A 23,981-nucleotide genomic window follows, 5' to 3' on the forward strand; every position below is an offset into this window, starting at 1 on the left:
ACGGCTGGTCTGGTCTCGTAGGTGTCGCGTCTTTTTGAGCCTGGCTCCGAATCAAGGTAAAATCCAGGCTCCAGAGTATGCGACACTTTTCCTGGCACCGTCGCAGGGCAGCGTGAGTCCTGGCTCCGTCTCGCTTAAAGATGGCCTAAAATATCAAGTAGTCTAAAGGACTGTATTGCATAGATGGAAATAACTATACCACGGTTCGGAGGCAATCCAATTATTCATTGTACTTCTGTGTTAAAATTATTGAACAAATTACAATGCCTTCAATTGGTATTGAAAAAAATTATAATTTATTATACCTGTCATAACATTTTATTTCCGTTATAATTTTATTTTTATAAATTATATAGAAAATATCTTATATTATGTTGAATAGGTAGTATATTTCAAGTTAAACAGGCACGTAACCATTCCTACAGTTCTGCCCAGCTTTAGCGCAAGGCAAAGGACCCCAATCCCCCGATCAGGTAGTTATTGGCCATGAACGGGAAAGATATTGGTTTTCCCCGGGGTTTTCCACACCAGTTATGAATATCTACGGGTTGAGTTGCCTGCTTAGCCAAGGAAGAGCGATCCGATCCAATCCTGATCCTCGGTCGTAAAAAGAGTGTCACTTCAAGCTAATCCAATAACCCGCTATAAAATCCCCTACATCCCCCGGGCTACGTGGTACATAGCACAGATTTACGATCGTCCAGGCTTATGTAAACTAAAACCAGATTTGCTCTTGGAGGGAAAATCATAGGTGCGACTAAAAACAAATCTCTTAAACGAGATCGCGGTGTCGATAATCCAAAAAAGGTTTGGCCATAATACTTGTCCTTTGTAACAAAACATTTTTAAAAACGTAAAAATATCTAAATATTTAATATCATTTTAATACAATATAAGGTTTAAGCTATTTGTATAATGTTGCCAAGGGTATTACAATTTTTTAATTCTTTAAATATATTATAGCCGGCATAAAAATATTCCGGATATAATAACAACAAGGTATACTTTTATTGATATTGACAGAATCTCAGCTTTTCTGCAGTATAATTATTTTTACTAATTCAAAATTACGGCTTTCATTTTGTAATTTATTTAATCAAATTTAAATAACATAAATTGATATTTTGGAAATACTTTTTCTGATTTTATATACAAATTTGTCTATGCAATTATTATAAAAACAACAAGTGAGGGCCTTTTTCATTTACTTAAAACCTTTCTTTTGCATGGCTCAGATATGAAGCCAACATGCAAGCCATTTGGTCGAACAATTTTGTGGTCTCAACGGCAGGCTCCTCTTTCTCCTTAGTGAGCTCAGATAAATTGGTGTCATCACATCATAAAGTGATTTCCAGCATATTGAAATTTTCTCCAGCTTTTCCATCTCGGCCAGCGTGTTGTGTCACATGGAAAGGAGATGAGGACACTGGGATCATATTAGATTTGCCATGTTTTGTGAACAATATTTCATCGTCAGCTGTCACATAGTCGTGTCTTTTTATTAGTTATTTGATTATGCCAATAATAGAAACTTGTAGAATTTCATTATCGATAAAGTTTTGCTATTACAGGAGTATGTGGAAAAATTGTATAAGCAAATTGGGTAACAAATGAATAAAGTTGAAGATGTGAAATGAATATAAACGATGGCCTTCAACTATTATTTGATACATATAAATATATTTATTTTCGGATGCGTTGCCATGACCGTAATAGGCAATTATTACGATCTTATCCTGATCAACTCTTGCTTAATGTATTTCTAATTGAAATATTTTCACTCTATTGGTTGACATAAAACGCCGATAAAGAGCTGTAAAAACATTTCGTGAATTGCGGAAAACAATTGATTGATGCGCATTATGTTCAGATATATTTAGCCTTTTCCTATTGTTCAGATGTAATAAAACGGAGACATAACTGCCAGATAATTGCGGTAAATGGAAGGGATTAATGAGTGGATAAGAATTTTGTGCCTACTCAGTGGGGCGATTCATTTGGAGTTCCCTATGGCACCACACACTCTGCCCCTTGTCCCACCCACACCCACCCAAGAACAAGATGCAACTACCGCAACAACCGTGACAAGTACAACATTTGTGTCGCCTGCCTCGGCTTCAATCTGTCGCCCTCCGCCTGTGCCACGCAACCTTTGACACGCATAAATGGAACAGTCAACCCCCGGTTCATGCTCCACCCCCTGGTATCCCCCTGCTTCCGGATCTGCACTGAGAAAATGCAAGTCAATTCAGAAGTACTACAATTCGTATGTTTTTATTTATAAGGAAAGTATTATATTTTAAAATTCCAGTTCCCTTCCAGTTAGTAGGAACAAATTGGTTTTTCCCTGCTTCTGGGAAGCTGATTATAATTTTGACTTATTAAAAATATTCTTAATCGGAAAAGTGATAAATTATGATGTTAATTAGAACTAGTGATTTCATTATTATATTTTTGTAAGCCATAAATATCGGTAAAACGAGAAATTCAACTATTTTCATAAATATATATTTTTTATTTTTAATAAATTCCTCAATGCAATATTTTGTTGAGTGTTCAGACATGCCAATGCCGAGTGTCAGCTCCTCGCAGTACGGTCTCCGGATGGCTGTCCTGGCCCGAAACCCGGACCCGGCACAAACAAAGATCGCAATTTGACTCTACACCACGGAGCTGTCAGCTGGCAGAGAGTGAAGGAAGATTGATTACCGCCATCGAATTGTTTGCCTTCATCCAGGGTGGTTGCAGCGGCGGATGGGGAGCCAGAGGATGTGCCCTGTGTGCCTGACTTCGATTGAATGGCATCGGAATGGAATCGAAAGAGTTGAGCCACCAAACACGATACTCCTGCTGTCATATGTAAACAACACTTGAAGTCTTTGCGGGATGCGGATAGGGTTGCGTTTTAAAACGCAGACGAGGGTGCTCACGACTAAAGCTTAATGTAAGCTGTGTAATCAGGTTGGGATAATAATTTTGTCAGAAACAAGATGGGCATTTTAAGAATCAAGACTGCTTTTGAAACACTACATGAATTACTGTTCAAACATAGTTATATGTACTATTTTCTCTTCAAGACAAACTGGTTTTTTAATACTTCCAGAAACCCCAAATTATTAATCACCAATCCCCAAATTTTATTTTAGTTTTTCCAGGAAATCATCAATGAACTCCATCTGCTTCGAATTGAATTTGCGCGCATATTTTACACAGTTCTCAAAATTGGACTCATCGTTGAGGCCTTTGTAGGCCATGGCGCGATACATCCACGCCCTCAGATTCTTCTCATCCAACTTGTTCAGAACGAAATCGCAATCGACTATGCCTCGTTTGAATTTGCCCGACCTGCGGGGATAGAAGAGGAACCGTCAGGAGGAATATCTAAAGGAATTTATATTTCGTCTGCTCACTTGATGAAGCAGAGAGCGCGATTTATGTAGAGGATATGACTGTCTCGGATATTTTCAATGGCTTCGGTGTACATCTGCATTGCGGACTCATAGTTACCCTTTCGATACTCAGCGTTACCCAATCTAAATAGAAAGAAGTGTATATTAAGATAAACTACTTTAAATCACTCACTTTCGAAAGTTTTGGGCCACTCGTTCTCTTTCTAACCGGGCTTTAGAGCGTTGATCGAGATCCATTTCGACCTGACGCATAAACGGAAATCGATCTTTACTTCGATCTAGACGGCTGCAAGTTCTAGGCTTTGATTTATCTCTGGAAGCAGTATCTTTAGTTGCTGAAATAACAGGGGGAGCATTTGTCCGGGCAGTGATTATAAAGTTTTCTTCGGTTACAATCGACGGTTTAGTATCCTTTTCAACATTATCTTGCTCGTCGTCCTCGTCACTATAAACAAATGAATAGGATTTATTTCACTAGGATATGCTGCTTATTTGGATATGTTATTTACTCCTTCGGCACTTGAAGGTTTTCAAGCAACTTGACCACTTCTTCAACTGTTGATTCCGAATCTAAAAAGCGCTCATCGATTTGCGGGTGTTGCAAGGAATACATGTTCCCAAATATTAAATAATGACCGCCGGATTCAAATAAATATTTGTTTTTGATTTGACCCTTGTGGACTTTTGTTTACACTGAATGTTTGCCAGCTGGGCAAACGAATCGCGTGGCAACTTGGGGTTGTATTATTTACTGCCCATAACCAACTGGTTGCCTAGCAATATAGTCAAATCAAAAAGTATTTACAGGCATTGGAACAACTATCGATAAGATCGGGTTTCAAAGGTTCTTAAGAACTCGGAAACATTGTTATTATTTATTTAATTGTTTTATTTTAATATTTCGACAGCTTAATTTAGTCTAAGGATAAGCCACCATTTCGACCACTAACCGTGATTTTAAATTATTTGATCAAATATTTATTTTCTTTTCAAACTGCAACTAAAACGAGTTAGATTTTTTATGATTTTGCCAGTCATTTGCGTTAAATCGTTTACATGATTATGGGTGTAGAGAAACACACACCTGCATACCCTGTTACTAGCACTCTGGCTGATAGTCATATTCATACTCACGCTCACATTACTTTTCATTTAATCTCATACAATTTGTAAGATAAAGAAATGCACAAATGCATGTTCAGCTCAGCTTGGCTCAAAGGATCAATTATAGACTATAAAACATAATGGCATCTAATAATAGTAGAGCCGCAATCTCAACGCAACTGAACCTAGCCCCTCTAACTTCCCTTCACCGTACAAAAGCACTACACTCATCAAAATGCAGTATAAATGAATTATTTTTTTAGTTATTTAAAATAACAATGTAACCAATAAACAATGTTATATTGTACAAATGTTCCAATTTAAAATACCTAATGTCTTGCAGTTTCCGTTACATCATTTAATAAAACAGTAAATACAACTATCATTTATAACATTAATAAACAAATCGTAATACCCAAGTGCTATTCCTAAAAAAAACTTCCCAAATATTCTGAAAAAAATACAGCCATAATTTATTTTCTTGTTAATCATTATTCATTAAACCTTATCAATTTTAAAAATGTACTTAAAACTATAAAATATTTATGATAGTTACTATCAGCATTTTCGACAGTAACAAACAGTTGCATTTATTATTGTACTGATCTAAATATTTGATCTTCCTAAAATTATGTACTGACCTAAATATTTATTCTTCCTGAAATTATGTTTTACGGTGGAAAACAATATTTGAAAAAATGTATTTTTGTTCTTAACAATGCTAACATTAATACATTATATGGTGAATTTTGGCCATTTTGAGTAGTTTTTTCGAGTGCTCTCCTGCCTTCCCACTCGCTCCTTTGGATCACCTGGAAGTGCATGTCGCTGGCACATTACCTGCAATGGTGCACTTTGGGGCAGGGTGGAGGAAAAGGATCCTGGCGAGTGAGAGCTGGGTGGCGGATATGTGTCTGTGTCGTGTGGGCCAGGCATTTAGGAGCCGGCTCACTCACACACTTCCACACACACTCGGCCAGGCAACCGGACATGGACATGCTTAAGCGCCGGGCTCTCTTGGCCACGTTAGCAGGGAAGGAAAAGGAAAGGGGCGGAAGCACAGTGCACGGGGATAAATAATTGCAGTGCGGCAAAAGGAGCCTGAACTGGTTGTAGCACCATTTCGCTGCTGCCAGCAAACCGGCAAACCAGCAAATGGACAAACGACAACGACACCAAATTGCTCACATGACGCACCGCATTTTTTATTCCGCACGAATTTCGTTGTTGGTTAGCAAAAGTCGGTAACGCTCCTTGCGGCAACCACTCGCCGCCTGGCGGCATCATCAGCATAGATTGCCATTTCGACGTAATTGTTATAAATGAATTCCACGTAATTTAATTATGGGTTTTAGACCGATGAAAAATATACCGGCCAACGGGCCATAAATACGGCCCAACCCCACAGATGGGAGGTCACATGCTGCATATGCTGCGTATGCGTATCAGCTGTTGGAGAGGGTTGAGGAAATGCCCCATCGAATTGTCCATGAAGTGGGAACAGTTAAATGGTAATGGGACTGTGAAATCAACCTGAATTACGAATGGATGGAAGGAGGATCGCAATCGAAACCGTCTGATTGTTTAGAAACCAATCTGTCACACTCTCTAATCGACGTCACTTAAATTATTATAAGAAAATGTTTAATACCAAAATGATAACATATTCAAACTCACCTTACTAAAAATAAAGTATTTTTGAATATTTACATTTATAAATACAATCATATTAACCACTAATCACTATGTATACATCAACCATCAACACCATTCCAAACTTTTAATGATTTTAAAGTAAGCCAATGATAGCTTAAACCCATTTATGGTTACTTAAATAGTTGAGCGGGTTCCTTAACTGGGTTTTAAATTTGCATTCACAACTATAGAGCCCTCTATAAGGGTGAAATGAATTCCGCAACAGATGCTTGCAACAACATCACGACTCACGACCCAAGTGACTCTTCTGCGGGTTGGCACAACAAAAATTCTATTGAAAGCCCGAGAATTCCATTTTGGGGTCCCGGATGCTCCACTACCCTCGACCCATGCCCAAGCAATTGGCATTCAAATTTTGAAGTGATTTTTTTCACGCATTCACAATCTTCCGTGGAATACGAAATAAGAAGAGTTTCCTGTGCCTGCTGTTCACTATATATGCATATTTTTGTGGGCCAAAACAGTACAGCCCCATCATATGTGGAACGGACCGAAAGTTTTTCTGGCCCAGCACGATTTGTTTATACGACAGGTGTTGGCCATATCGGTGGCGTTGAGGGACTAACACGTCTGTGAAATGTCATAACGTTTAAACGTGCCAAAAATATCCAAATTGAGCCCACAACAGTTGGGCAAAAAAAGCTAAAAAGGATGAGTGAAATACGGCCAAAAAGGATTTCGGTAGAGAGTTTTCTATTTTATAAATGATGGTGCACTAATGCCCACTTCCTCATAACGGAAAAGAGGGTTTTCAAATACGACAATGTAACTTCTTCTTCTTATTTAATATGCAAATGCAGAGTATTCAAGCTTACGAGTCTGAAAGAAACATACATTTTAAGTACATCATTTTGATTAGGGTTTTTTGCTTTGAAAAGACATTTGTTATCTCAGTTACTTTTTTTCCATGACGATTTTATTGCTTGTTTATTTTCTAAAACAAACTTTCCATTTCTTGAGAATAAGATATGTATACTCTATTCCTCCGATTTCCAAATAACCCTCTTAATTAACTTTCACAGATTCCCGGCCAAAACTAAGCGTATATCTCAGCGAAGCCATTTCATTTGCACACAAAATACATTCCGCTCGGCTGTCGCAAGGATCCAAGCACTTGGCTTTGGAGTCCTGGCCGCGAATTCAAAATTCATTGCCAAAGGAGTGGGGTGAGCTTCGGTTGAAAGCCAAAAGCTTCCGAAAGGCGATTAGCCATAAAAATTATAGATTCTATCTAATTACAAAGCGCTGCGGCTGGGCCTTGTGGAGTGGGCGTGCGACTCCCAAGTGAATATTTAATTTAATTAACAAGAAACAATTTGAAATGTTTTTCGCCCAGCCTCCGCTGCGGCTGCGGAATTTATTGTTATGACCAGGCCAAGACTGCGGCGTTGTCATTGTCATCAAGGCCTCGGATTCCCGCCCCCGGTGCCCCAACTTCCATCTCTCGATTCCGGCTAATAAAACCGCAATGTTGCCACCGAGCGAATGATTGAGCTTAGGAATTGGCTAACTGGAGCAATGGGAACAATCTGTGCGCTGTTGGACATGTTTATTACATTGGCATTTCGCGTAATTGAAGCTGGCCCGCGGAGAGTTGTTTACTTGTTCCTGCTGTTTGCTTTTTATGCGAGTTTGATTAGCTGCCTCTGATTGCCGGGCGATTAGCCACGCCCACGCTCCTCGAATCCGGCATCTATATTCATTATGGCAGCCCCGAAACATGTGCAGGACATGCTCCCGGCGAAAGCAGCCGAGCCAAACCAGAACCGAGGCGAACCGGACCACATGTCAGGAAATGTCAACAATGCGCATGAAAATTCCAAGGATCCACCCCCTGCGCAAGGTCCTCCCCTTTGACCCGTGACATCCACATGGGCACACTCTGAAAAAATTACCCCTTACAATGAAATAACTATGAGTTATATAAAAAAAGATGTACCCTGTTGTAATTTCAGGAGAACATTACATTTAAGATGACACTTCACTAAATTCTTTAATCTAGAATTTAATATACTACTTTAATCATACGCGTAGCCATGGTTGGGGATCGGCCTCACAGGCTGAAAGTGAAAATAAATTTGATATTCAAAAAGTAATGAATAAACAATTTTTGAAACCATACCCCTTACCTTAAAACAATTCATAGATTATCCACAGAATTAAATTATTACTTTTAAATTGCTTGAAACATTTGTTTTCTTTTAAGTAGTTGTGGATCAAACTAATTATTTTTTCAGAGTGCATGAAGTATTTCAATTGAGTTATTGAATTTTTAAATAATTTTTTTTAATATTTTGACACAATGTAGATCATTTAGAAACATTTCCGAAATTCGGACAAGGTTTCTATGATTTTAAAAATCTTCCAAGATAATTATTTTTTCACAGTGCAGCCCTTTTGACTACTTTGGCCGTGGCAAGTGCGAGCGACAATTTCCTCCCAGGGGAAGCAATTTGCCACACACACAGCACTCCATTCCACGCCGCACCATACCACACCTAAGGGCCCAAGGACCAAAGGGATGGATGGGCTCGAATGGAAGGACTGGTGGAAATTCCTTGGAGCTGAAGCTGAGTGCCGCATTTCCGCGCTGCAAGACGCTGGCCAGCCACCGCAGCCAGTAGCAAGTAATGTGTGCGGTTAAATGTCCATAAATCAAATCCTAACACTCCACGTCCGCCGCTCAAGATGACCAACGGAACCAACCGCTGTAACTGAAACAGAACCTGGATCCGGATACGGATTGGGATGGGAACGGGGCTGGACCTGTCCGAGTTAATGCGGTTGACACTTTTCTGGGCCCTAATAGATGGGCGATGCAATGGAAATTCCTCGACTTGACCTCAAGTCGCCCGCAATGGGACATTAAATGCAAAAGTGAAACCGAAGACAACTGGGACACGGGCTAAATGCTAAAAATTACCCCTTATTCTCTCTTTCTCTCCATTTTTTGTTTGCCCCTTCCAGGGGCCAAGTGCCCTCTTAGGAGTGGGGTGGGCTGAAGGATATTTAAAGGATTGATGAGGAAAAACTGTTACCAAGCCAAAGTTTTGTGAAAGTATCTTACAGCTTACAGCTGATGTATATCATTTTCCAGTGCACTGTTGGATGTTTTTAAAACAATTGAAACTAGATCGTTCGGCTGTAGCGTACAGTTAGCATTAAAATGTCGAAGGATAATTGGTTTTCCAGCTATTTATTTTTGAAAATAATACCATTATTAATTTACATAAATTGAAAAACGCACATAGGCTTTAGTTGTCTTAATAATAATAATAATATTCTTATGGATAGGATAAAAAAATGCTTAAGCTATACGCTTAACTTATAGTATATATGGCTTTTGTCACTGAGTTGGGTTAGAATTTTGCGTCCAATTGCCAGAGACGATTGCTTAGCTCTATAAAAAATAAACATTTATGTTCTTAGGGAGGATATCATCAAAATCAATTGGGATAATTGAAGCTGGTGACGCAGGGATTTATGTGGGTAATGCTCAGCTTTCTAGACTTGGCAGCAGGTTCGCCCCACGACAGATTCATAGAGGGAGTGGCGTGCACGCTCGTGGGGATTTGACTTTGGCAGACCGGATGCCACGACTGAGTGGCTAGAAGCGGTGTGGACTTTGACTTGGACCAGGCTTGGGCAGCCGCCTCCAAATCCTGCTTAATGCTCTGCAGGACCAAGTCCACATTGTAGGAGTAGTGTCCCGACGAGGAGCTGGAACTCGAGTTGGCGGTGACTCCAGGATGGGAAATGCTTGTGGCTGAAGCAGGCGTAGTTTGAGCCAGGTGCTCCAAGATCTCGCTGAGATCGGAGCTGGAGCACATGTTGTTGTTGCTGTGGCTGATCGTGTTGCTGGTGGTTACTTCGGTCTTGATTTTGACTTGACTGTAGTCCGGCTGGGCATTCACCGGGGCTACTGCCACCACAGGGCGCTTCTCTGCTGCCGCGGATGACTCCCTGGGATCTTGGGAGTAGGACATCAGGCGCTGCACTATCCCACGATGGGCACTCTGCTCCGCCTGGGGCTGAGCCAACTTGGCGCTGGCCTTGGACTCGCGGTTGCCCTGGATGTCCTTCTTGAACTTCATGCGGCGGTTCTGGAACCAGATCTTCACCTGGCGTTCGCAGAGAGACAACCGCTGGGCAATCTCGATCCTGCGCGTCCGGTACAGATACATGTTGCTCTTGAACTCGTTCTCCAGCTCCACCAGCTGGACACTGGTGAAGGCGGTGCGGGATCGCTTAAGCTTCACCCTCTGTGAGTCCTGACTGGGCTGCGATGGCAGGTTCTCATCCGAGGACACCTGCTGCTGGTGGAGCTGCTGCGGGGAGCAGTGGTCGTTGAGGGTGGTGGGGTTGGAGTTCATCTGGCTGTAGTTGGCAGGCAGGCTAAGAGGGTTCACAGACTGATGATGACCGTAGATCAACTAAAAATGGCGAAATAAATAATCAGTTTGTGTTTAATTTTTATTTTATTGGGCGGTACTCACATCACTGTATTTCACCTCCGAGGGAGTTGCTGTGTAAGGGGCCACCTTGGCCTGGTGCACTGGATAGTAATGCATGACGGATGACATATTCTGCTGATACTGCCGACTGAGCTGTCAAAAGTGGAATGATCTGCCGTCCTAAGCAAACATCAGCCTTATATACGGATCCGTTTAGGTAGAGGACAAAGGGCAGGTCAACGCCGCCGACGCGTCGTTGCGAAAAAATTTGCCTAAGCCCGCGAGTCGTAAATCCCTTCGTCGCTGGGCTGGCGGACTGGCACCTCGGAGACTAGCCAAGTCCGGCGACTCCCGGCCTTTGGCAATGGGCAATCTAGAGGCTTGTTTTGATCGAAATCCTGCCAGGATTTGGCGTTGCGTGAGACACAGTTCCAGGGGTCCCAAGTCTCGCCAGGTAGACGGCTGATGATGATCGGCGATCCGGACGATTGTTGTCCAACTTCTAGCACCTGTTGAAAGAGCCTCCGCTGGCGGCGCTGAAAGTGAAACCGAGGCTGTTGTCGCGGCTTTCGGTCGCTCGCCGTCCGCATTTATCCTCATAATGCAATGAAAGCGACGCTGCGAGAAAGGATGCTTCTCCGGGTTTTATGCTCGATTTAGACAGTTTATGGCTTCGTTTGTTGCCAGGAGGATGTGCCCGAGAAACCGAAGTCTCCGGCGCGGCGAATGCAAAACCCGTCGCGGTCCTCCTGTCCCTTTGGCTTTCCATCCTCAGTCCTCGAACCCGGGAATGGTTCGCAAATTTTATTACTGGCGCTATCGGATTTGCTCCTTCTGGGAATTCGCTAAAAATACGCTGGAACAAAGGAAAAGTCATGGCAGGACAACCATGTGGAAATGTGGCCACGTAGGTGGTACAGTTGAGGTGCTCTTAACTTAAAATAAATACGGATCTGATAGATTTAGCCCCAAAGTACAGAGAATTTTAAAATATTTTAATCAAAATAAACAGAGAATTTCAAAATATTTTAATTAAAATATAGCTACACTGTCAAATTTTGAAGACAATTAAATGTATACACTTACAGTAAAAAATACGGTTCTGATAAATTTAATTTAAAAGTATTTATGTTTTTTCTACAAATATTAGTCTGGATAATTAAAAAAAAAATTTTAATTACAATTTTTGAAGACAACTACTTTACTATATTTTATGTACGGCTTATTGACTAACTTAGCTCAATATCGTATGTTTTAATACAAAATAAGGATTTATCCAATTTGTTAATATTTTGGAAATAACTTTTAATATAATTAACTTTATACATGTTGATTTGTTTGAATTACTTATTTTTCAGAAAACATCAGGAAACAGACTTTATCTGAGCAGGCAGAAACGTAAAATAGTTAAAAATATAAAGCAATTGTAAATACTTGATAACTTTCGATTTTCTATAAGCTAAATTATATTTGATTCTTTATAATTAAGAAAAATTAATATTAACATGATAATTTATTATACTTATAATTCACTATTTACAAGACTTAAAAGCTATTTATTTTTTTATTAAGTAAAATCAGAAAAAAGCAACCTAAGCAAACATTGGGTGATGAAAAGTAAGAATGAGTTTTTGGATAGGTTTTTCCAGCACGTCAATAATCACCCTTCTAAAACGCGCCCATTTAAACGCGCCAAGGAGCAAGATCAATAAAAATTACAGAACTGGGAGAAACCCGATCAACATTCGTTCATGTAGATCTCGCTTTGGATTTCTGGGTTTTCCAAAATTTATATCAAAGAAAATAGGGGCAACAAGTTGCCTGACGGCGCCTGTACAGTGCCTACCTACATAGTGATACCGGGCGAAGATCGGTCAGGAAAGGTTGCGGACCAGGTAGCTATATAAACACAGGCAGCTGGTGCACAAGCTTTATGATCCGCGGGTGTTCGCGGAAAATCGCGAATCACATTTTATGGCAGGCATGTGTGAGTGTGTGCCATAAAATGTATTTTTAAATTCATAAGATTTTCGGGAAAACCAGATACTGTTTTCGTTCATCCTAGAAAGAGACGGAGAGAGGACCTACATGTCCTTCGACATTCGTAAATATGTGTAGTTAGACACAGCGTACTCTAGTAGAGTAGTTCTTATATTTATCCACATTGATATAGACAAAACTTTAAAATAAAACATCAAAGGTGCGCCGTTCTAAAATTATTTAGAGGCCTAACAGATTTCAATGCGACTTGTAGTGATAAAAATAAAATAGATCGATAGGGTATTCATTCCGTGGACATCAAATAAATCACTCAAACTAAAACAAGTGGTCTGCATTAGTTGATAAAACAATTTGCTGGCGATTCTTGGTGAAAGAATGTGCGATTGCTTGATTATGTCAGACACTTTGGCATAGCATAGAAATTGAAAATATCACATCGAATATTATTGTTTAAATGTTCGATCTTAAAGAGGTAATCTCTAATTTTGATTACCCCCAAGATAAACATTTTTCATTTCGAATAGTACAGTTTTTAGCTATGCCAAATTGTTTCAGAAAGGATTTTTTGATAGCTCGGAAAGAACGGAATGGGGCGGTAACTTTCCCTGGAATACGTTCAAGCCCATTAGGCCTCAAATGGATCTAGCTGGATGTTCCTGGGCTTTATTGGAACGGCCCGCCAGAAGCCATCGAAGCAAAGAGCATATTGCAGGGAAAGTTTGAACTTAAATAGAGGATCACTACAAGAGGGAATGAAATCTGTATCGCCACTGACTAGGCTAGTACATTAAACTTCTCTAAAAACAATTTACACAGATCTTAAGTCTAGGCCTAACTTACTACGCGTATATATCTACAATCACTTGGTATTTGTACAATCAGGAACAACAGTTGTTAACCTAAAGCTATTATAACTCTCTGGGACGCCGCTTGTCCAGGCTAATTGAAGCAGTAGGCGAACTGCGAGTTGCCTGCGGCGTTACGATGGGGATTATACGCTTGCATTATCGTATCCATCGTGCATTGATATTGGCTCGCCTCGGATATGGTCACGCCCAGTCCCATTCCGAGGGGCTGCTGGGATCCTTGAGGGGACGAAAGTTTGCCAAACTTGGCAAAGGCTGTGCCACGATTTCCGGATCCTGTCAAAGCTCTTAGACCGGTGCTCATGTCGTCGCTGCTGCCATCGTCGCAGCTCTTGTCCAGACCCTTCAAAGGCTCCAAGATCTATTGAGAAAACAATCATAATAAAGTTAATTTGGATCATATAACTTATTGATCAGCAGTACATTTTCTTCGCAAAAACAAAGCTCTTATCGGAACGATCTGCTTAAGCTTGAGCAATTAAGCTGATTTTAATGAAAACGCTATTAACATGAAACTTTGTTCAGGCTAAAGCTCTTGCCGACCTGCTGACTTTCATATGAGCAATCGGTTTAGATATGCCACGTGTTCTGGTTTTTGAAGAAATTTTGGCAGCTTAAAAACATCAACATATCAATTAATCGTAAAGTCTACATTGTTATTACAACTTCGGCTGGCAGATGTTACCAATCGTTCTCGTTGTTAATAGTAGCACAACTTAAGGGTACTATTTTGAAGTTGAAAATAATATCCATGCTTTTAAGAGTTTAATTACAGTATTATTTGACATTGCCGTGGCTAATCTTTTCTTGTAAAACAAAAAAAAAATATGTATGTATTTAAAAAAATTTTACATAAAATGATGTTTTTTAGAAACATAAATAAAAAAAAACATTATTTATGTGAAACGATTAGAGCAACGACAACGTCATATAGCTGTCGTAGCGATTATCGAAGATGATCAGAAACTGAATTTGCTATATAAAGGTATTTTTCTGTGTAAATGAGAAAGGTGGGGAGGTGGACTCTTGGCTAACCTGAAGCGTCGTCTTCTTCCTTGTTCCGTCGTCCATATCTTCGGCCTCCGTCTCGCCAACGGCGGTGGCGCAGGGTCCGCCAATGCCGATGCCGCACAGACTGGGACTCTCGTCGTTCTTAGGTGTTAATGGCTCGTAGACCTCGGAGCCCGGCGAGGCAGCGCCGCGGGCCATAGCCGACGCGGATGCAGTGGCGCCAGACATAGCCGGTCGCATGTAGTACGAGCCGTTAAAGTTGTAGTCTGCCTCTGGCTCGTCCTTGACCAGGACACGGGACGCGCTAGGTTGCTTTTGCTGGAAGTCAAAGTGGTGGTACTGCTGCTGCTGCGCTGGCTGCTGCTGCTGCTGTAGCATTTGGGGCGGCACATGGTTGCTCTGGTGGTGCAGCTGCTGCTGGTGGTGATGGACATGCCCCTGCTGTTGCTGGAAGAACTGGCCGCCAGTGGCAGATCCTGAAGCTCCTCCGGTGGGGTACTGCACATGCGCGTGTCGATTGGTCAGGCCATGGTTGTGGCCTCCATTGTAGTTGTAATAGGCGTTGAAGGACTCGCCGTAGTGCTCCACCATGTGGGCTGTAGGAGTCGAAGGTGTGGGCGATGGCGTTAAGGCGTTGGGCGTGGCTCCTCCGCCCAAGCTAAGGGTCTGCAGACTGGGAGGGTCGCCTTCACTCTGTTTTAGACCCGGCGAGAGGGGCATGCCCTCGTACGACTGATCCTTGTGCTGGTCCGATTGGATTTTGTGACGACGCCGACGATTCTTGAACCAGATCTTTACCTGGGCAGTGCCCAGGCCCAGTTTTGCCGACAAATCCGCCAATCTGGGGGCCGTGAGGTATCGTCCCTGCAGAAAGTGCTGCTCCAACTCGGCGATCTGGGAGCTAGTGAAGGTGGTGCGAGTGCGTCGCGGTCGTCGCATCACCAGGGAGTCGGGCAGCTCCTCTGGGGGGTACATTTCTGATAAGACGATGGTGGACAATGTTTACCTCAAACTCACCTGGCTTGGGCATCTGGTTCGGCAGATACGGCCGTATGTAGTTGTAGTTTATCGCACCCGTTCGCTCATCAAAAAGCTTGAAAGAATCAATGAGTACACTATCTTTATATAAAAACATGAAAAGATGGGTTGCTTCGGTAGCCGAAGCTTAAGATCAGTTATTTTAAACAACTTTCAGCTTCAAAGGGATAATCACTTTTCAGTTATATTCAGTAATTTGTTATATGAAAGATGTGAGATAATTTTAGTAAGAGTATACATATATGTATGCAATGCTAAAAATATTTGTATCAATGGTACTGATGATAAGAAGGTAAGCCTCAGAACTTATAGCTGTATTATAATATCAGTTAAACATCCATAACACAGGATCACTTTGTTCGAGATCTTGATATAAGGTTTTTATACTGAACAAAAATAGCATATCGGTGTCGTTTTTATACTTTGTCAAAAAAAATAAGATCGATTTTTTTACATGCCAAATGGAAGTTTTAGTTATGGTTGCTCTACTGTAATATTTTTAAGGTCGCATGGTTAATGTTATATATAGATCAGCTATGGCATCAATATGTTTAGATTGCTTTTTTAAAGAAAAATTTACAGTGATTAGCAATCACACATGGGATTTGGAGGTTCATTTTACGGAGGCTGCACTGTAGTCATACTTTACTGGGCGAACTCTCATCTTACGGGCATGGGAGTAATGCTATCCTATAGCCATTCCACTCACCAGATCGAAGGGATTCCGGAATTGTGGCGGCAACTGGAGTTGCGGATGTTGATGATGTGGGTGCGGATGGGAATGCGGATGCGAGTGCGGATGTGTGTGCGTGTGGGGCAGCGGATGATGGTAAAAGTTTTGATCTGGCGGCGGTTGCGCCATTTTCCCCAAACACTCCGCCGCGCTATTTTAAGGGATTTTCCCGCGCCGCGTTAATAAATTGCAAATGGAATGTGGACAATTTCGTTTATTGTGGGTAACCGGTTACGTTCGAGACGTTCGCGAACTTATTTCGCCAACATTTTGCGATTTTGCGATCCACTTGCTTCGCATCTGCAAAGTACCGTTACATAGGGATGGGGGGAAGGAAGCTAGAGATGGAATGAGCCCGTCCGGATCCCGGATCGATCACAGGATAAAATGTTAAAGAAAACATGATGCATCTTTAATAAATTATTCAATTAATATTTTCACTAATTAAATGTTTATTTTTGAATGTCTGCATGACACTCCCAAGTTCTTATCGGAGCAGTCCGGCAACGCCGTAGAATGTGTGAGTACGCAAAATTTTCGCCAGAGGGCGGCGCCTCATAAGAGAGAAGAGAGCCAGCGGAATTTGTGGTGCAACTATTGCTCACTGACAAAATCTGAATGACCTGGAACTAGGCGGATTATTTGAAATTAGTTTTGCTAATGGATTGGATAAAATGCTGTAGACCCAGTTGTTTAAGTTACCCTTAACTTCCGTAAGCTTTGACTAAAATGAGTATTTCCCTTTGTTATTAGCATGTCCCTGCTCACTGTTATCTTAGTAGAATTATTAATGAGTATAGGCAATGCGAAATAAGAAGCAAAGACCTAAACCTTAACTCGACGGACAGAAAAGAAAACAAATCGCGTAAGCGCTTCTTTTGAATAGCTTTTTAGCCTGAACAATGTTCATTAAACATAAAAAAACGTTTGTTAAATTTATAATAATATTACAAATATAATTATTACTATTTTTATAGAAATTAGATCATTTAAAAATATTATATTTTCCAAGGTAGGTATGAAGCAAAGAGCTTAAATATTTTAAATTCTAGAAAACAGAAGATAAGAAAAGAGCAGTTTTAGCAACAGTTACAGAAAGAGTCAAAATCGAAACAATTAAAATGTTAATATTAAAAACTTGAAATAAATATATTTATTGCACACGAAAAAAGGGTGAGTATATTTACCTCTATCCGAAAATTGATTGTTTACGAAAAGAAATTTAAAGGTAATGCGTTAAAGAAAGCCAAGCAATTTTTAATTAAAATTAAAAATGTTGAACTCCAGAATTCTTCTGTGGAATCGTTTGAAATAATTCATTTTGCAAATGCAGTACTTCTTGTCGGTTTTGTCGTCGACACAAGTGGAAACCTCTTCATAACTGTCGAGCCGACTGATGGAGGGCACCTCCACTTCCACAGACCCCGTGAAATTGTTGAAGAGAATGGTGGCTCGAAAATCGGCAGAGTTCTGATTCACTTTGAACATGGTGCGATAGGTGGCCACATCTGTATAAGGCACTTCATCATTGAAATTCCGGTCTAGGTCGATTTTGATCTCAGTATGGTGGATGTACTTTAAAGTTAGTTCCGAGCAAAGGCCACTGAGATTCCTGGCGGCCAGGTATTCGTTGATTCGCCTTATCACCTGGGAAGCAATCCGCCTGGCCCAATGGGCCTGAAGTCTTTTGAATGGCACGCAGGTGCAGTAGTGCTCCGGTATTCCGGCGTCCTCACAAGTCCTCGACTCATCGATGGGCAGGAATACGGACTGGCACTTTGGACAGTCGGCTGCTTTGGTGAGTTTCTGGCCACCTGGAGTGCCCCCCAGTTCGATGATGTGCTTCAGGGTGTTGTGCAGATCGTAGTTGGAGGTCAGGCGGTTTTGGTTCACCCGGAGAGCGCGCACATACTCCGGATATTGGTCCCGTAACCATGGCGGCAAGTATATAAACATTGAGGGCAGACGCTCCTCCAGGAACCCACTGGGCAGGTACATAATTTTCCCATAACGAGCTCCATGGTCCGAGAGGAATATCATAATGCTCTGCTCGAACACTCCATCCGCCTGGAAATCCAGAAGATATTGCAGGACATAGTCATCCATTTTCGAAGGCATCTGAAAGCTGTCGTGGCTGAAGATGTTCGACCAGAAAAGGCCCCAAATGGGACGCTCGTGCAGGAAACGCCTGGCGAAATTCCTGGCCATGTCATAGGCGTAGCTACTGGTGATCCTTCGGCCAATGCAGTACCTCATAGAGCAGTCGTGGCACTTCCAGGACTTCAGGCCCCACTCGAAGGCCTGTTGGAAGGACCTGAGGTATTAGTCGGTGGGTTGCTCCAGAAAACCGCGTACCATCAGTCAGATAGCTGGCGCTACGGAAGTGCTTCCATATGAAGGGAATCTGGTCCAGGCAGCATTTTTGCGCCAGACGCACACCTTTTCCAAGACCGAGTCTGGATGATAGCCAGCCAAAATGGACAGAAGGTTGGGGAAGGTGTTGTCGCCTATCTGAAATTGTGATTAATATAAGAGTATTTAATCATTATTTCTTCACCCACCTTGTTGTATCCCTGCAGCTCAAACCATCCGCTGCCCTTTAGGAAGTTAAAGATCTTTGGCATCGTTCGACGCAAATTTATCCGCGACAGGCTGTCTATGCCGAACATAAGTACACTTGGCTTCTTTTAGCCGGTTCCATCGAAAGTCCTTTGGGAGGTGGGGTGTGTTGGATGAGGCTGTAGGCATCGCTCTGCAGAATGTCAGACTCGTTGCCAAGACGATGACCGGCCAAAATGAGTCCCTGAACATCGAGAGGTACTTTGAAGTTCTAAGTGAAGTACTTCCGTTTTGCCCTATAACAGAAAATATGATCATATCTTTGATATTTATTCTTTTCGAACACGTAGGCGGAGTATCTATTTAAGAATTAGATGATTAGTGTAGGACCTATTAAACTACGGATCAATATAAAATATATTTTGATGCTATTCACTTTTTTATATGAATATGCATATTTAAAACGTGTAAATATAAAATGGTAAGACCACATACTTTTTATACCCGTTACTCGTAGAGTAAAAGGGTATACTAGATTCGTCGGAAAGTATGTAACAGGCAGAAGGAAGCGTTTCCGACCCCATAAAGTATATATATTCTTGATCAGGATCACTAGCCGAGTCGATCTAGCCATGTCCGTCTGTCTGTCTGTCCGTCTGTCCGTCTGTCTGTCCGGATGAACGCTGAGATCTCGGAAACTATGAGAGCTAGGCTATTGAGATTTGGCGTACAGATTCCTGAGCTTCTTACGCAGCGTAAGTTTGTTTCAGTAGACTGAAACGCCCACTCTAACGCCCACAAACCGCCCAAAACTGTAACTCCTACAGTTTTGATGCTAGATAGAAAATTTTAACTGAAATGTATTGTTCTCATCAATACCTATCGATTGACTTAAAAAAAAGTTTGCCACGCCCACTAAAACGCCCACAAACCGCGAAAACCTGTGACGCCCACCATTTGCATGCTAGATAAGAAGAAGATTTTAACTGAAATGTATTGGTGTCGTCAATACCTATCGATTGATCCAAAAATAAATTTTCCACGCCCACTCTAACGCCCATAACGCTTAAATCTGTCTACCGCCGGTAGGTGGCGCATTTTAATCTCGCTTTGCTGCTTGCATATCTCCATTTCCCTTTGAGTAACGGGTATCTGATAGTCGAGGTACTCGACTATAGCGTTCTTCCTTGTTATAACTGTCGTGCCCCCGACTGCGGGTTATCTTCTGATAGTAACAGCTGTACTTCTCCTTTTTAGATTTCAGAATAATAGAGGCTAGTGTTTCGATGATGAACAACACATATCGCTTTCGGCTGACGTCATAGATAGGGGTAACCAAAGCACTTTCGTTGGAGCAGGACTCGAAGTGCTCGGGATGGAACACTGCCATGGCATTCGGCTCGAAAGGATCCACATACGGAATCTTGCACTTGGCGGTATTCACAAAGAAATGGGGCGGCCCTGCATCCTTCTCTTTCGGAGTTTCTGTCTCAGAAAGGTAACCTGATTCTGCCTCTAAAAGCTCCGAAGTTCTAAATTCCCTTTTTAATTTTTCCAGCCTGAGCATTTGCTTGGCTTGTAAGATTGGAAATCACAATGAAGGACATGAAGCAGATGCATTGCCATTGCAGAATCGAATGGATAATGTTCATCATGACTGGCGTTATCAGCTCCTTATGACGCTTATCAAAGCCAAGTTCATACATCCGTTGGCAAAGATGAGTAATACTAGATAGTTCTGGTTCATTAAACAATTAAATTTGACTTACTAAATAATATCTTATAATGATAACTGCATCAAAGTTTTTGGTAATTTTATCAAACAAGAAACTGACAACAGTTTGAACGAGTGGTTCGATCTGCACTCAAAGCGTTATCGTTGATATGGTTATATTTGTTACTGTTACTTGTTAAGTAACGGGTATATTGAAGTCGATAGAAATTGCAGAAGGGTCGTTTTTTTTCTGTCTGCCACGCATATTTAAAGTGTAACGTTCAAATGATTTCATTTGTCAAAACAAATATATGCAAAAAATCGTGCCAGTCGCACTATGAGTTTAAAATTCATGAGTAACTAAGTTTAAAGGCTTCGCAGGGACCGCTAGGTGGCGCTGCCGCCATTTTTTTGTGCCGCGCCAGTATAATTGTCCTGGCGCCATCTGCATAGTTTTGGAACCTGTACAAGGCATTTCCATTGGAGTACATAATTTGACATTGATCAGTAGTAGAGTAGTCAGTAACTGATAAACGAGCAGCTTTTTTGAAATTTGTTATATTTCTATAAGATTTTTGTCTATATATGCTCACTGAAATTAAATGAATAGCTTAATGTTAAAGCGGTTAGTTTTCATTGCGTTTTGATATACACGAAGCTTGGGCTTACTAAAAGGAACTTGTTTAATGTTTTAAAGAAATGCCATGTTGGTAAATAATAATAATTAACAACCGACAAGTTTGTTCTTAAAATTAATTTGGCCAGTCAGTCTTGACCTTTAAGCAAGTGTCAGAAGGCCTTAAGTGAAAGATTTTTAAATGACATTTACCGAATAATTGTCGTGTTTGCTTTTTGGATCTGGCATGAGCTTGTTACTGTTGGCTTGGCTTTTGTTGCTTCTGCCGCTGCCAACTGGCAACAAAAGTCAATTCACAGACACTCCAGGCGACGGCGGAGTCGGAGTGCAGCCAAAAGGCAAACAAAATACGCGCACATAGTCAAAGCCAAAGGATACACACAAAAGTACAGTGGTTGATTAGAAATGGAAATTGAAGTTTCCAAAATAAGAGCACTTAAACAATCTTACTAAACTTAGATGATCAACAAATTGTTATACTTGTAAGCCCCGTATTTTGGTGATTTGGCTATGGAATAACTTCATCTAACCAATGGTGTCTTTCAAAAAAGAGATTCCAATATACATAGGAATAAATAAAATTGTAGTTAAAGCTTATACATCAAATTTAACATATTTATTTTTACAATTAAAATTTATAGGAAATTTAAGGAAATACGTTACCCAGTCAGTTCATCTTTAAGTGTTGTAACCAATAATGTATCCCGATATATTTAACACATTTAACAGCCGGTTCTTATAAATGTTTTGCTTTGAGACCTATCAAACAATAACGCCACAGAATAACAAGAAGAGTTGTACGTTTATTTTTTTATTCCCCGAAAAATGCCTTATAAATTAAATACTAACTAGTAATTATCCCAAGATCATTATGGTCCTCCAAAAAAGTATGTGCGAGGAACCACTGTGCGGAACTGGGCCACAAATTCACACGCAGTGTGTGACAAAGGACTATTCCCTTCCCGCTCGGCAGCCCGGCTGCTGAATGCCCTCCGTGTGTGCCGCTGCCGAAGCGAAACACCCAAAGAGTCACTGACAGAAACAGGATTCGGGTAATAAATTACAAAATTTGACATTTTCTGTTTTGGATCCGCTTGCGCCTGAATGCGAGCGGCAGCCCTCTCTTTCGCACGCCATCCAGCCGTCTCTTTCGCTCGGTTTCGGTGTGTGTCCAGTTCGGTCGAGCCCAGTCGACCGTTGCACAAAGCAGCCAGGACCTGCCAGGACCTGGACCTGGACCTGGATCCAAAAAGGCATCGACGCAATGGTCATAATGACGCTGCCGGAATGCAACTGAGACCAAGGATAACCCGCAACCGTGAGGGGACAAGAGAGGGAATAGAAGCGCCCTATGCGGTCCACAGATAGTTAACTGGAAATTTATTATTTTACACAATTTACAATTATCAGATTCGAATGTGCACTCAGAGACGGCAGTCCTGGGATGGGGGTACGGCTAGAAGTCCGAGTTTGGGCGACAGATGCAGCTGCCCTCCCATGGGAACGGCCTCATTTCAGCAGAAGTCACCGAAACGATTTAAGATGTGATTTAATTTTCCAGAAACTGTGGGTATAGTTATCGTCGCTCTTAAGGGGAATTTCTTGGCCAGTCAGACAGCGTCGTCATCAATCATTTCCCATAGTTAAGCCGGGTTAACCTCGACGGGTCTTAGGGGGGAACTTGGCCAGCGGCCGATCAGAGGTCGGTCCGGAAAATATGGAAATTAAATGCAATTGGGAAGGCAGTGTCCGCGGCAAGCGAAGTTAAACTTTCTGAAATATTAAAAATAATAATACTTTTAACAAATCTTAAGAAATATGAATGCTAAATGTCGTATAAGCTTTAAAAGATATTAGTATTTTTAACAGAAGTTTGTAACGCAGAATGACAGAGTCTTCTCCGACCTTTAATAGCAGAAGAAGTTTTACGGACTTGTCTATTATTCGTCTATTTATTTTTAAACTTCACACTATTACATATGTTCAAAGTAAATCTTTTTTTAAATATCTTTAATATAATTTAATAATTTTAGAATTTACATATTTTTACCTTAGTCACCACATAAGGTCCAAGATTGGATTTTAATCGAAATTAGTTTTCTATTAAAAAGACTACAAATCAATTTTAAAGATCACATATGTACTATCTAACTAAAATAAACTTAATCTATACGATTAAAAAAATGTAAATTATTGTTTTCAATTTAAGAATACATTTTACCATTCCCGTTTTTTGGAAATACCAAACCACCAATTTACTTAAACTTTGCGTTTAGAACTTCTCTTCTTTAAATCCCCAACGACTTACAAATTCCCTTAATATTATTTAAGTATCGAATTTTTCTGAAGATATCGAAAATACGTTGTTAGGAAATAGTTATTTTTAATAAGATTACTTAAAAAAACTCACATAAAATTTAATTGATTATTTTCTTCCCGCAGGTCAGTTAAAAGTTCTTAAATTTCCCTGATGCTGGTCTTTAAATTTCCCGGCATGGCTGAACAAGGACTCTTAATAAATCCCACCCAACGCTCCGTGTTCCACCCCCTTTTGTTGTTACTTTTCGCGCATGCGCCCCTGCTCCGGCGCAGAAAGAGAGAGCACTATTCGGCGCTGGGATCGCTGGCATTTCCAGCGCGGCCAGGATATTCCAGCGACCGCTCGCCATGGCTGTTGCTTTTGTTCGCCGACAGCGGAAAGTGCGCGCCATGCCATAAATCACAAATGGCTCGCATTC

At 41.1% G+C, this 23,981-nt stretch overlaps 3 protein-coding genes and 1 pseudogene across 6 annotated transcripts; all 4 read right to left on the reverse strand.

Annotated features, from left to right (window-relative positions):
• Window positions 1-2,560: 2,560 nt before the first annotated feature.
• LOC108014248 (tetratricopeptide repeat protein 12) lies at window positions 2,561-4,123 on the reverse strand. Its single transcript, XM_017080285.4, has 4 exons — window positions 3,920-4,123; window positions 3,583-3,855; window positions 3,411-3,533; window positions 2,561-3,345 (listed from the first exon to the last, which is right to left on the reverse strand). The coding sequence occupies exons 1-4, from the start codon at window positions 4,021-4,023 to the stop codon at window positions 3,138-3,140; spliced, it is 708 nt and encodes a 235-aa protein (XP_016935774.4). The 5' UTR covers window positions 4,024-4,123; the 3' UTR covers window positions 2,561-3,137.
• A 5,361-nt stretch (window positions 4,124-9,484) lies between these two features.
• Window positions 9,485-11,662, reverse strand: zen (zerknullt). Its single transcript, XM_017080284.4, has 2 exons — window positions 10,727-11,662; window positions 9,485-10,663 (listed from the first exon to the last, which is right to left on the reverse strand). Exons 1-2 carry the CDS (start codon window positions 10,811-10,813, stop codon window positions 9,677-9,679), a joined length of 1,074 nt encoding a protein of 357 aa, XP_016935773.4. The 5' UTR covers window positions 10,814-11,662; the 3' UTR covers window positions 9,485-9,676.
• Window positions 11,663-12,817: 1,155 nt separating this feature from the next.
• bcd (bicoid) lies at window positions 12,818-16,656 on the reverse strand. 4 transcript variants are annotated; one of them, XM_017076140.4, is made up of 4 exons: window positions 16,310-16,656; window positions 15,580-15,655; window positions 14,587-15,524; window positions 12,818-13,912 (listed from the first exon to the last, which is right to left on the reverse strand). In XM_017076140.4, the coding sequence occupies exons 1-4, from the start codon at window positions 16,460-16,462 to the stop codon at window positions 13,625-13,627; spliced, it is 1,455 nt and encodes a 484-aa protein (XP_016931629.3). In that variant the 5' UTR covers window positions 16,463-16,656; the 3' UTR covers window positions 12,818-13,624. The 4 variants fall into 4 exon arrangements, with proteins under 4 accessions (XP_016931629.3, XP_016931628.3, XP_036675072.3 ...); XM_017076139.4 differs by having other exon boundaries at window positions 14,587-15,539; XM_036819177.3 differs by having other exon boundaries at window positions 14,587-15,539; window positions 15,580-15,677; window positions 16,310-16,451.
• Window positions 16,657-17,573: 917 nt separating this feature from the next.
• Window positions 17,574-20,367, reverse strand: LOC108011068 (uncharacterized; annotated as a pseudogene).
• Between the last annotated feature and the right edge of the window lie 3,614 nt (window positions 20,368-23,981).

The sequence above is a fragment of the Drosophila suzukii genome, chromosome 3, assembly GCF_043229965.1.
Source record: "Drosophila suzukii chromosome 3, CBGP_Dsuzu_IsoJpt1.0, whole genome shotgun sequence".
Lineage (NCBI taxonomy): Eukaryota > Metazoa > Arthropoda > Insecta > Diptera > Drosophilidae > Drosophila > Drosophila suzukii.

Bases quoted from the DNA above. Each gene is read 5' to 3' on its own strand.
- zen (XM_017080284.4), bottom strand. From the start codon at position 10,813: ATGTCATCCGTCATGCATTACTATCCAGTGCACCAGGCCAAGGTGGCC. The intron at 10,664-10,726 runs GTGAGTACCGCC...CGCCATTTTTAG, and splicing joins CGGAGGTGAAATACAGTGAT to TTGATCTACGGTCATCATCA.
- bcd (XM_017076139.4), bottom strand. From the start codon at position 16,462: ATGGCGCAACCGCCGCCAGATCAAAACTTTTACCATCATCCGCTGCCC. The intron at 15,656-16,309 runs GTGAGTGGAATG...GATTCTTTCAAG, and splicing joins TCCGGAATCCCTTCGATCTG to CTTTTTGATGAGCGAACGGG. The intron at 13,913-14,586 runs GTTAGCCAAGAG...TTTTCTCAATAG, and splicing joins GGAAGAAGACGACGCTTCAG to ATCTTGGAGCCTTTGAAGGG.
- LOC108014248 (XM_017080285.4), bottom strand. From the start codon at position 4,023: ATGTATTCCTTGCAACACCCGCAAATCGATGAGCGCTTTTTAGATTCG. The intron at 3,856-3,919 runs GTAAATAACATA...ATTTGTTTATAG, and splicing joins AACCTTCAAGTGCCGAAGGA to TGACGAGGACGACGAGCAAG. The intron at 3,534-3,582 runs GTGAGTGATTTA...CTTTCTATTTAG, and splicing joins GTGGCCCAAAACTTTCGAAA to ATTGGGTAACGCTGAGTATC.